General features: G+C 37.9%; 2 protein-coding genes across 4 annotated transcripts in view; one reads left to right on the plus strand and one right to left on the minus strand.

Annotated features, from left to right (window-relative positions):
- PIGF (phosphatidylinositol glycan anchor biosynthesis class F) overlaps positions 1-6,730 on the minus strand; it is a 22,504-nt gene extending 15,774 nt beyond the window's left edge. The window contains exons 1-4 of one of the 2 annotated variants that reach the window (XM_030034356.2): positions 6,679-6,730; positions 5,955-6,204; positions 4,262-4,353; positions 3,517-3,633 (exon numbers count right to left, since the gene is read on the minus strand). In XM_030034356.2, the coding sequence (XP_029890216.1) occupies positions 3,517-3,633; positions 4,262-4,353; positions 5,955-6,204; positions 6,679-6,686 (467 nt within the window). In that variant the 5' untranslated portion in view covers positions 6,687-6,730. The other variant, XM_030034357.2, reaches the window with a different exon arrangement.
- CRIPT (CXXC repeat containing interactor of PDZ3 domain) lies at positions 6,694-11,927 on the plus strand. 2 transcript variants are annotated; one of them, XM_030034361.2, is made up of 5 exons: positions 6,694-6,791; positions 7,048-7,113; positions 7,515-7,569; positions 8,206-8,309; positions 11,176-11,927. In XM_030034361.2, exons 1-5 carry the CDS (start codon positions 6,776-6,778, stop codon positions 11,238-11,240), a joined length of 306 nt encoding a protein of 101 aa, XP_029890221.1. In that variant the 5' UTR covers positions 6,694-6,775; the 3' UTR covers positions 11,241-11,927. The 2 variants fall into 2 exon arrangements, with proteins under 2 accessions (XP_029890221.1, XP_029890222.1); XM_030034362.2 differs by lacking the exon at positions 8,206-8,309.
- The last annotated feature ends 1,490 nt before the right edge of the window (positions 11,928-13,417 follow it).

Genomic DNA, 13,417 nt, shown 5'->3' on the forward strand with positions numbered 1-13,417 from the left:
CACAATTACTCAGACTAGTGATTTGAAATAAGTCTCCAAAAGGAGCAATAAAAAAATCAGCAACTGAAAAGCCATTTAAAGAACAGACTGCCTTTAAAGAACAGTCACCTGCTTCCATTAGTGCCGATAACCCTTTCTATAGCTTTTATTTCCCACTGTCAGCTTACAGCAGCACATGATAGCATATGATCAGTGTCACGACATTGGTCACAACACTAGATGTCAGAATATGGCGTCCAGAAATAGCTGGCATGGGCCTACCCCTTCCCAAATGCAGAATTAGTGAAAAGAGCCCTATTTACAGCCTAGTTAGAATTGAAGTTTTTATGATAGAATAAAAAGATAGATAGATAGTTTTTATTGTAGAATACACAAACTTACTTTTCTCACACATTCTATGTGTACACAGAGTATAAATACGTGAGTAAGAACAAATTGTTCAAATTTCTTGATATAAAGTAATTAAAAAAAAAGAAATCTATTTAGTCTATCAAATCAACATTTCTAATTCAAAAGTGTACTCAGTTTGAAAACGTGGAGCATGTGCAATTTTCTAAGCTGCAATTGTTTTTCATGCAATTGTTTCATGTATATAAAAAAACCCACCCCAACCAAATAACACCTCCCCTCCACCCCACCAACAACCCAAACTTTATAATATAAACATTACACCTGCAGTGTCATAGGTTACGTGTTGTCATGAGATGGCACATATAATCCACCTCCTAGAGGCATGGGCACTTAATGACTGATCTTGTAGTAACCTTATTAGAAGTGATTTTAATAGCAGTGATTGCACTTCCAAGTGCTGCAAGTAGAAACAGAGAAAGCTAAGCATCTCTGCAGAAAAAATAAGCACTTTGCAAGTTTATACCCAAAATATTTAAGTCAGACTCAGTTGTACCATAGCTATTATGATGCAATAGATTACATGCAAGATACATGAATGTAACTTTATGAATGGTCCTATGAAAAGACATTACATACATCAGTATTTTCATACTAGATCACCTAAAACATAGCAGAGAGCTATCCAGAGCAATAGCTAGGTAATTAATATCTGTTACTTATTTAGATTTGGTATGTCAAGATAAACTTTCTAGATGTCTTTTTCTGTCTTTCTGCAAAGACAATAGCACAAGCACATTTTGATCTCATAAATATTGCACAGGCAAATAAGAGTAACAAAAATAAATGCCAGTGGTTACTTAAGTCTAAATTGTATTCAGATACATTCTTTTTCCATACTGTCCTGGTTTCGGCTGGGATAGAGTTAATTTTCTTCCTAGTAGCTGGTATAGTGTTACGTCTTGGATTCTGTATGAGAAGAATGTTGGTAACACTGATGGTTTTAGTCTAAACACTACTTGGCAACAACTAAGTCAAGGACTGTTCAGCTTCTGCCCAGCCAGCAAGAAGGCTGGAGGGGCACAAGAAGTTGGGAGGGGACACAGCCAGGACAGCTGACCCAAACTGGCCAAAGGGGTATTCCATACCATGTGATGTCATGCCCAGCATACAAACTGGGGGGAGCTGGCCTGGGGGGGGGGATCGCTGCTCGGGAACTATCTGGGCATCGGTCAGCAGGTGGTGAGCAAATGCATTGTGCATCACTTGTTTTGTATATTACAATCCTTTTATTATTATTATTGTAATTTTATTATTTTTATTATCATTATTAGTTTCTTCCTTTCTGTTCTATTAAACTGTTTTTATCTCAACCCACGACTTCTACCTTTCCCCCCCCCCGATTCTCTCCTCCTTCCCACTGGGTGGGGGGAAAGTGAGTGAGCGGCTGTGTGGTGCTTAGTTGCTGGCTGGAGTTAAAACACTACACATACTAAGCTGTACACTTAATCAGACTTTCCAGCTTGCTGTTCCAGTGCAATTCAATTTGCTAAAATCTTCTTTCAAGGCAAACAGCTGTATTGATCTTACCTAACCATCCTTTTCCTCCATTCAACCAGTCCCACCTCATTCCACATGGTTATGTTAGAGACCTTTTAATACATCATGTCTACACTCAGCTCACGCCTAAACACAATACGTTCCAACTCATTCATGAGGTCAAATGAAAAATCACAGGATTGTTTTTAAAAGAGCAACTTGCTACAATCCATAAAAAATTTGCTACATATTTCTTTGTAGTCTATTTTCATTCAAAGGCTAGTCTGAATAAACATCATTATTAAATAGACATTTTATTCAGATAACGTCATATGGCTCACTAATAACAAGTATGTACAAGTTGTCACAGCAAAAACGTCAAAACAAGACAGCTCTGTTTCCCATGCAATAGTTGTGCTGAAATAACATCAAGATGTAGACTAGGAAAGAACAAAATTGACAGGCAGTCAAAATCTAACCTGGCACAAAGACAGACTGTCGTCAAACATCTGTTACTTCAATTCAACTATTTCCAGTTGCAAAACCTCCAAAGATGACTAAGTGAATCAGCAATGATTTGTTTTGACTAAACAACTCCATGCTTTTATTAGTCTATTCAACCCTTCCACTGAAAATAAAAAAACAAGCATAACTGACTTGAAAAGGATTCAAGATATTTTTCAGTAAGCTGAGAACCGAGATAAACCAAAAGTCAATACCTGAAACTACCATAAAAAGTCTACTTTTGTCCTCTTCTACAGAAGTTTAAACCAAAAGTAACTCCATAGGTCATCAGCATTATACAACTTTTCACTTTCTTTTGAGATGAGACTTTACTCTTATGAACTATTAAAAGGGAATGAATGCTAACATCTTATTATTAAATCTCAAGTGTATGTAGGGCTTCTTTATGTTTCAGCGCCCCAGTCTTTCAACAATCCTGTTATTTAGTGAGTGAAAAAAGACAGAAGAGAGAGAATACTTCTTGAAAAATACATTATCCTTGATACATGCTAATGTAATGGCTGCCACTGAGGTGAAAAGGAGGTTACTTTAAACTTACTCTTGAAAAAAATTAATGCTTGAAAACTCTGACACTGAAAACAGCTTTCTTTGAAATTTGAAAAAGAGCATGAGTGAAGATTACATACTTAAGACCACAGTAAATTATATATAACTTTCAGCATTATATTCAAGTTAAAAATACTGTTAAAATAGTGTTTGTTTTGGCTTGTTATTCCTATTTTTAAAGCTGTATTTATAAAGGTACTGTTAGATCATGTGCAAGATTCTCCCTGTACAGCTCAGTCTCAGGTATCCTCTTTGTTTGACAACCATCATACTGAACTGCACAATGATTTTACACCCATAAAATGTGTGTTTGAAACTTTACTTCCTTCAAACACATACAAAATGAGATTTAGTGTCTGGACATCAAAAATAAAAAGCCAGTTTTCTGAATCAATGTCTTTAAAAAAATGTTCAGAAAAGCTTTCATAAGCCTGTAATTACAAATATGAAAAACACCCATAATTCAGGAAGTTTTCCTTTCTTTACAAAAAATTCCATGATACATTGTTTACATCAATTCTGTCCATTTCTGTTCTGTATATTTAGAATAGAACTTACCCATTTTTACTAAATACCCGTATCCATGCTTGTATGTTTGGTCCCAGCATACACAAGCATTGTAAAGTAGTAAAGGTAGACAGGAGAACTGCAAACAAAAACGTCTCAGTCACTGACCTACAAAGAAGGAATATTACAGAATTAAGTGAGGTAGTTACTAATTTTCTAAGAGTTCCAAGATTTAGGAAAAAAATGCTTGGACATTTACTTCATTATTCCATTTGTGTTTCTAGTTTGATGTTGTGGAAGCAACCATGAAACCAAACTACATGATGCCATTGTTAGTAACTTAGTATCTCTTTCAGAAATCAGGCTGCTTCATGCCCCCCCCCCCCGCTTTTTTTTTTTCTTTTTTAATCATTCCTAAAAATGAAAACACTAATATCAAAAGGATGAAAGATATGCAAGATGCATGTTTTAGAATCTTATGGGGAAAATGGCTAAATGAAACTTAGAAAAATGTTTGTACCTGTTTAACATAAATACTAGTAAGTAAAAGGAGTTGTTTGCAACTACCTTGAGCAACATTATCTCCAAATATTCAGAAATTGCAGGAGGCCAGCTTCTAAAAAAAACCAAATCTCCAAACAGAAAAACCCCCAAAACAGCCACCCATCTTCCCCCAGCCAAGAGCTTATGCTTTAACTTCCAATGTACCAGAAAATACACAAGTACTTATACCAGTATCTGCAAGGAGAAACTGCCCCTTAAAATGTTTAGAGAAAGACAGGGTCTTCTGACTTACTCTATGAGAGGTGCTCCATAAAGAACAATAATCGCATGAAATAGTATGCAAGACATGAAAAAGTATATACAGCATTTTAGAAATCTGGATATCTAAAAAAGAGCAATAAAATATCAGAATAATGTTTCAAAAGAAAAGAGAACATAAGTAACATACATAGTCTATACCTTATCAATAGCATTGTACTCAACCTATTTCTTTAATTTCAGCTACAGCACAGGATGATAATAGTATGGCATATTTCAAAAGTTTTCCCTATGTTTAATACTTTAAATAATTAATTAAAATTGATCACACTCCATCTAAAATTTTTTCATGCACCCTATTATAAGACAAACATACAAAAAATGTAACTGGAAATAACAAGATAAACAGAGATGATTTTATTGGATATTTTTACATTTCTGTTTTACATCTGAGTGTTATATCCATTCATTAAAAGGCATCTTTCACAGAAAGTGAAAAAATATTTAAAAGCAAGAAAATATGTAATATGAAGAAACCCCACTACATTTGAACTTGGCATCTTAAATTCTAAAACCATTTGAGAAATGTCCATGACTTTCTATAAATCTGCAGAACACATATAATTTTCTTTGAATTTAAACAACAGTTTCTGGGTATTCACTATGTCATATAGAAGCATAGCCACTTGATAAACAGTTCTGGTTAGGTCTGTTCTGATCAGGTCACCAATGGAAATCCTTAATTTCACTTGAACACTTTTTTTTGACATGCTAGGCTGGGATGAAATCTCAACTAGAACACGAAGCCTGCTTCATTTTTAAATCACAGATGGTTAAAATACTTGTTTTCCATAAAGATTTTGTGTATGTCACATCCCCCCTCAGTCAGCAAAACTAGACAGAAGCTTTGCATACAAAGACACTGCTTTCAGGGATGTTTGCTTAAATGTTTAAGAATCACCACATCAGAGCGCTAAATCTTGTCTGACTCAGCAAGTTGGGAGTACAAGACTATCCACCCGACTTCAAAACGCTGTATATTCTCCCACTCCTGAGCAAATTGTGTGCTGCTCCAAATTTGCTTTGTTCAAACCTAATTTCATTGGGATTCATACCTTTAATGCTCCTGTTACAAACTGTAACTATAAAAATTTCTCCCAGATTTAGATTCTTCTGTATGCATATTTCATCATTCAGGGAAATGTAGCCATTTCAATACTTTTCCATGTAATTTTTTAAAATTTACCAACTTTGTTTAAACTGTAATGAGCTAGTCTCTCTTGTATGTCTCAAATCCAAAAAACTACTTCTGTTCCTTTAAAGTTATTGGAAACTTATAACTGCACATGAGAACAATGTTTCTTCATAATGCTGAAGGTCAGGCCTGGACTATGAAATGAGTTCTGCGCCTAATCGATTTTGCCAATTTTTGCCACCACACAACTTGCCTGAAAGATCAACTGCTGGGACTACAAACAACAATATATTGACAAGAAAAAGGAAAGGCACAGAATCACTCACCTGAACAGATTATTTACAGGTAGAGAAAGTTTAACATCACAAAAATATTGGAGAACTTATTTCAAAAGGTGCTACACTCAGCTCATTCATGGAAAACAAGAATTCACCAGCAAATTGTCTTCTCTCTTTCTGATTTGATCATTTCAGTGAAAGAATTCGCTTCCCTTCCATACTGCCTGGCAGCAATTTAAGAATAAAAGTCTTACCTTGTGAGCAAACGAACTTCTCTTAGGAGACAGATTTGGTTTAAGGACTAAGTGCAAGATTATATTGAGGGTACTAACACAAACAGAACATATACACAGCCACGTGAGGTGTGTTCCGAAAACTGTGAATCCGTCCCAGAAGGAAGCCGGAACAACCGCTGACAGAATAATTGAAAAAACACAGAGGAGGTTGGCAGCCAAGAGCCTCCTTACTTCTGCTTCTTTCATTGTGTTCCTATTAACCGGCCACCTGCAAGACAGCAAATCGCACCCCGTTACTGAAGCACTACAGGACAACGTTTTTCCCAGTCGCACTACACGGGGCAGAACTCTGGGCTTAGTCTGGAGGTAAAAGTGATTATTTGGGGGCAGAAGAACGTCACTCGTTTAAAAGCCAACCCCAAGCCCACGGACACAGCAGCGCAGCGCTGTGAGAGCCGGGCGAGCTGCTGAGCGCTCCCACCGAGCAGGCAGGCAAGCAGCCTGCCCCGCACCGGCACCCTTCGCGCCACCGAGCTCCCTTCCCAACAGAGGCAACCGCCTCAGCCCCTGCCGCGCCCGGGCTGGGCTGCTCCTCACCGCTCCCTCTTCAGCCGGGAGACAGCGGCGGTGCGGCCTCCTGACAGGCCTCGCTCGGCGGCAACTGTCCCAGGCCGTGGGGTGGAGGGAAGGGGAGGGGAGGGGGACGGTGCAGGTGCCGGTGTGGGTGCCGGCCATCTCTTACCGCAGCATCGCCCCGCCCGGCAACGGAAACCGGCGGCGCCCTCGCCTCAGTTCCGGGGCGGGGCCGGAAGCGGCAGTTTGTTGTGGTGGGGGCCGCCATGGTGTGCGAGAAGTGTGAGTGGGGGCGGTCCGGGAGACTAGGGCCGGGGTAGGGGGGCCCTGCCCGAGCCGCCGGTCCCTGCCCTCGGGTGTCCTGGGCGTCCGCTCAGCTGAGCTGAGCTGAGCAGCAGCAACAACGGACGGCGGGCTGTAGGTGGCGGTTCTGGGAATGTCTGTGTGCGAGCTGTCATTCTCCCGCAGGCAGCGATTGTTGCGGGTGTTAATGCAGTATAGTTTTAATTTTTTCCCTTTGTAATGTTTCCTTACGTAGGTGAGAAGAAACTCGGTACGGTAATCACTCCCGATACGTGGAAAGATGGTGCAAGAAACACTACAGGTAATCTTGGGGAGGTTTAACGCTTGTTTTTCAGGTATCTTAAAGCCAGTTGGGCACCTGAGCTATTTTACAATCTTAAGGCTAAAATTTGTAATAGTTAATCAGGATAATTTTTAATTGCTGTAGTTTTCTTTCTATGCTAATTTAATGCATTGGGAATGTATTTGTCCTGAGCTTTTCAGTATTGAGCTTATCTGGTTTTTTTCTCCTTGTATGGAATGACAATACACAAACAGAGCACAGTAGAAGGAATCGTGCTGTCCTGTGCTTTAATGCTGTCTTACATGTTTTACACATGTGCAAATGAAGCCAGAAAAAGAGGTAAAACCTGTAAACCAAGGTTTTTTAAGTATGCTTGGAAATGGGAAATTTATTGGTTTATGGTTTTATTCTTTTCGTAGAAAGTGGTGGCCGCAAGTTAAATGAAAACAAGGCATTGACCTCAAAGAAGGCACGGTTAGTATTTAATACTATTTTGGCCAAAAAAAATTTGCTGTAACCGAGGCCTGTTTCCTGCATATTTGGGCAACTGTTCAAAACTTGTCCAAAATACTTTTTTTTTTTTTTTTTTTAAAATTTGTGGGGATTGTGACATTTGATTAGTTGGTAAAAGTATGTCCATACATATATCATGGGTGCTTTCTGCTGAATCATAGAGTCTGGGCAACTATTTTACTGTAGTTCTTACCGAAATTGCTAGAGTTTGATGCTTTTGTTAGGAAAGAAGCCGGGAAGGCTTATTTTCTCTGCTGAGATTGCCTTTCCTTAATGTCCAGGGGACATTCTATTATGCAAGGTGGCAAGGTGCTGCTGGAAGGTGTTTAAGTTCAAAATAGTCCAGTACCTTAATAAAAAGACACATTTTAATTCTGCTTTTGTTAAGTTTTTGTCCGTAATGCAAGAAATCTCTCTTAATGGGGAAAGTGGGAGCTTTTCTGTAGACTTTGTGCAGCCTATTAGAAATAATCCTTGTATGTCCCTTTTCTAAATTATACCTTTTGTCTGTACACTCTGGGTTAGACATTTTAGGATGAGGCAGAGGAAATACTTTATTTCAAGGTGTATAAATAAAATACTTGTGCTTTTTCCCAGGTTTGATCCTTATGGAAAGAACAAATTTGCAATATGTCGGATTTGTAAGAGTTCTGTCCATCAGCCAGGGTCTCACTATTGTCAAGGATGTGCCTATAAAAAAGGTAAATTTCACTGAGTACCAAATTACCCCAGTTTGGTTTGAAATTAGAGAGCAAGTGGAACTCTTGATTTTGTTTTGCCTTACAAAGAGAAGGGTAAGATGTGATTTAATTGCTATCTTCAATTACTAATAGGAAGGCATAGAAAAGATGGAGTCAGACCCTTCTGAGGTGCACAGTAATAGAAGAAGAGACAATGTGGGTTAGGATATGGAAAATTCTAATTACATACAAGGAAAGCAGTTTTCACTATGAGGGTGGTCAAATATTGTAATAACAGGGACCCACAGAGGTTGTGGAATCTCTACAGCAGGTATTCAGAGCTTGACTTGAAAAGCCCTGAGCCAGCCTCATCCAAGTTGGCCATGTTTTGAGTGGGGCAGGGGCAGGACTAGCGACTGCTGGAGATCCTTTCCAACCTAATTCATTCTATGATTCTGCTTCTTTTAGAATGTTACTGGAATCTAAAGCAGTATAATTGGAAGAATAACTGTAAGCTTAATCTTGGAAATTGCATAGAAAACTGTCATCTAGCAGTTTTTCTGATTTTTATTAGTTCTAAAAAAAAATTAGGTTTTGTAAAATACAATTGCTTGTTGCAGTCCCTTTTCTACTCCCTTCTCCCCTCTCCCCTTGTTATAATAGCTAAATCTAAATAGTGGTCTCAAAAAAAAAAAAAAAAACAAAACCAAAAAACCAAAAAAAAACCCAGCCACAAAACCCCCACCCCACCAAACCACAAAACAAACACCCCAGACCTATCCACCCTCCCACAAAATGACCAAAAATCCAACTTCTGATCTTGGTACAGTGATAGGCTAGCTTAACAAAAGTAGAATACATGGGCAATAAAAGGCAAAGAGAAAAAAATAAATAAAAGCAATTAAGAAAGTATGTCTGAAGGCAAATCATGCTTATGGTTGTCTTTGTGTCTGCATGTATTCTTATGCATTCGGTGGCTTAACATAAGCCATTGAAAGGTTAATTTCTCTGAAAGGAGTCTCTGGTCCAGTTAGGAACATGCTTGATGCATTGTAAGTCAAGCTTGGCTTAAGGCAAAAATGAAAAATGAAAAAGAATAATATAATCATCGTCCCTAGAAAGCAAGATACTGCACTGTGCAGTACATAATATATAAAACCTTTTTGTACTTATGTATGAATGACTGCACTGAAATTCTGCTTATACCTGGAAGCTTTCTATCTCCTATATTCGTAATAAGTCTTCAGTATTGTTAAAAACTGTTCAAAAATTCCTGAGGGAAAAAGAATGAATTTCAAGCAAATTTGATGGAGAGCCTTAAGGATAGAAAACTTTTACTAGTCTTGTGATTTTGAGTAGGTAAGCAAAAGGGCTCAAACTTGTAATTCCTGGAGGGGGAAAAAAAGCAACACACACTCAAGTTACGTTACTAATACCGAGGAATCCACATAGCACACAGACATGGGGTGAGTCAGTTGCTAGATGTAGAGCTACAGCTAACCAGTAGTAAGTTTTGTTTATGAAATTACTTTTAATTGTTCTATAAATGTGCACTGTGTCACTGAGTCAGTGGTTTAGCAGCCTGCTGTAGGAGGGTTGCCTTTTCTAGTTGCTAGATGCTGACCAGATGGCTGCCTGAATCCCATATGGTAGAACCTTGTTCCCTTTCTCAAACTTATGGCTGATTTGAGTGGGCTTCAGGATTTCGTCTTTGTCTGCTTGTGTATCCTTCCAGGCTGAATCTGGTTTCTTCACAAAGTTCAGAACTTTAAGTGCTTTAGGTTCTAGTTCTGACCATCAAAGACGTGGTTGTGGCATGTTTCTTGAAGCAAATGCAGTCATATGGCTTAGTGCTTCCAACTGTTGCATATCACTGAAATTGAGAGGCAATCTAAAGTTAATTACTCGTCAATTTAGACCTGAAGTGAACAGCCTGTGGGTGGGATTTTGCTCTCCAAAGTAAATCATGTGACATGTTCCCTGCTGTTCTCTTTTCTAGTGGACTCTTAAGTATGTGTCCAGTCACATGCTGTCAATATATGAAAGCACAGGATTTGGAGAGAGTTAACAGGAAGAGATACCGCTTGACTTTTTTTTTTTTTGTCTGCTGATGAATGGTCTTGTAAAATGAGATGTGGCCCTACCAGACAAAAGATTTAGCACCTTTCTGCTTTAGAAGAGGGAAACATTGAGACAACCACCACCTCTGCCCCTGCCGAACTTGGGTGCTTTTTGCTGCTTTAGTCTTCTGATTTGCCACTCTTTCGGTTTAGGTCAAAGTCCTCTGGGACATCAGTGGTCATCTTCACTTCAACTCTCAAGTATTCTTAGTGTCCATTGTTTCTCACTTCTACTCCTCTATAAATAGCTCAATTCTATGAAACTGTATTCTTCTCAACTTTATCCATTATCTGAAGCTCCCTACCTGTTAAACTTCCATTTAGCAGTCAGTTTGTTGGTGACTGTTTTCTTAGCCTAGCTACTTTCTGTCCATCTTGGGCCTCAGTTTGGCTACAGGACTTACAAAGTTTAATAATACACCATTTTTACCTGTTTGCCAGATGGGAGCCTTTCCTGGCTCTCTTCCAATATTCCAGCAAATTACGGAGGCTTCGGGCAGTGTTGTGAATCGTAATGCTCTCAAAATAGAGTTTATTTTTTTGAACTGGCAGTATTACACATATTCTGCAAATACTAATTTGTATTAGGAGTCATATTATTACTTCTGAATTTGCAATATCTGGTGAGAAAATGGACAGATGGATTGTCAATGAGAGCTCATTTAAACAATTTTTTGAAAATTATCTTTACAAATACATAGCAACTGTGTTTTTGAAGAGAAACTAATGATTTTAAAATAATTTACACACCTTTTGTGTGCTTATAGGTATCTGCTCAATGTGTGGCAAGAAGGTCTTGGATACGAAGAACTACAAGCAAACTTCTGTCTAATTGTATTCACTAGTCTTTTTATGAACTTTAACTTCTGTGTCTTTGTATAGTAACTTTTCTCTAAAATAATTTGTGAATATTAGTTTCTGGAAGATAATACATTTACTTGGAATGAGATGAGAGGTAAAGACAGCCTGATTGTTTACCTAGAAATGTACATGATGTTTGATTTTTGTTGTTTTAGCACTAATGTTAACTGATATTTAAAGGTAATCAACTGATGCAGTTCAAAGTGAATGAGAAGATCCTAATGGATAAGTTGAAACTATGTTACTATCATAACACAGATCTTTGAGATTAACACTTTTATTCTTTTACTGTATCTTGAGTCTTCTGCTTGTCTGATAGTAATATTTTATGGATGTACAAAATATGAGCTTGTATCACCTCATTAAAGTAGTATCTTCATTTAGTTCTGTGCTTACAGGTATTTATAGTTACTCTCACCCCAAACTATTACATCCTCCCCTCTAAATGTTGCTCTTCAGATTTTAATGCAATTGTCCTGTTGAGTTTTGTTTCTGCCTACAGTTGAGTTGGTTAAATCACAAATTGTTAAACTACTGAGATCCAGTGTGTTACTCTGCCGGTTCTTACTTTGGCAGTAAGACTTGTCAGCCTCTAAGGAAGCTTTACATACGGCATCGGGTTGCCCAAGGCAATAAAATAATGAGCATCAATTTCTAATGCCAGGTCTTGGTCTCATCATTTCCTAAGTTAGTCTGGCTTTTAAATACTTGGTTTGAAACTGGCTGTTGAATTCTATGATGTAATTGCTTATATACATGTCAAATTTGAAAGATCAAATCAGGCTGCCTTCTTTCAGCATTCGTTTGATATAAGACTTAAAGTGAGCCTCTCTGAACATGGGAGACTGAGTGTGGCTCTGCATTTCTTTTTGTCCTTTGGTTAATTTCTATATAAGAAAGCAATTTCTGTTATGGAGAGTAGTAACTGTTCACTGTTTATGCATGTTAAGGGAAAAGAATTGAACTCTTAATTCATGGTGGGGTTTTAACTAGACCTATTTAAGTGTTTCCTCCTCCCAGCAATCTCCTCTTGGCAATCTCTTATGCTTTTGCAACTTTCTTTCAACTGTAACCGAAAAACTATTAATGGGAATTTCCCTATGAATAGATACTCTGTTTTAGGTTTCCTTTTGTTCTCATATCTTTTACTGAGACAACTGCATGACTAGGCAACTGAAAAATCAATGTTCTTTCTATGTGTTAGTGGGCTTTTCATTTTAAAAGCTTCATCTACCTTAACAATTGAATGGAGGTATGTGGATTAGTTAGCTGGTGATTGCTGGCAGCCTGCAAAGTTATTTCCACATGGTGGTGGCCACTTGTTTCCAAACACATCAAGGAATTCTAATGTTAGTGTACATCTCTATGGCACATCCTTTGTATGGATGAAAAGAAAATGTCTATAATTGGCTTCAAGTTTTGCAGCAAGTGCTTTCAGTAGAGTGTGTGGCAATTTCAGGTGGCAGATTCTCTGATATTCTGTGAACTCTTCACCCTTTATGGGTGTGTTCTATAAAATTGATTGATTTTTGCTATTCTGTGAATAAAATTTCTTGTCATCCTAAAACTTGCCAATATCTATTTCAAAAGCAGTACTGTTTGTAATTCTTGGAATACATGGTATGAATTGAATGTTTATTGCACTCTGTAAATATTGGCACTAAATGAACTCTTACCTCATTTTGTAACTTATTTAAGAATGACAAGGATTTAAATAATATAATCCTTTTTTCATAATTATTTTGTGAATAGAGCTTTTATACACCTGTATCCTATTACTGGGCAGCTGCTTTTGCATGTTAGAATGTATTTTTCTTGGAAGAGGAGGACAGTTTTGGTGGTTTTTTTAATAGTTGATACAGTCGTTTGTTGTTCTAGTGGTTTGTACAGGCCTGGGATCTGCCATCTGTAGCTCTCAACCTTCTTAGCTTTGTGAGAGCTTCAGTTCCTGAGATCTGTAAAATTTGCTGATGTAACAGTCAACTTTCAGAAAAGCCCATTTTCCAAACATTGTTTTGGAGACCTGTTGCTTTAAGTTTAGATCACAAGCCCTCTCCTGCACCTCTGAGACGCACCACAGTTCAAGGCAATCTTGGCAAAGAAGCACTTAAAGTTAGCTTTACACTTATATACACCTTCAGTATAATT

Source organism: Aquila chrysaetos, chromosome 13 (assembly GCF_900496995.4).
Source record: "Aquila chrysaetos chrysaetos chromosome 13, bAquChr1.4, whole genome shotgun sequence".
Taxonomy (NCBI): domain Eukaryota; kingdom Metazoa; phylum Chordata; class Aves; order Accipitriformes; family Accipitridae; genus Aquila; species Aquila chrysaetos.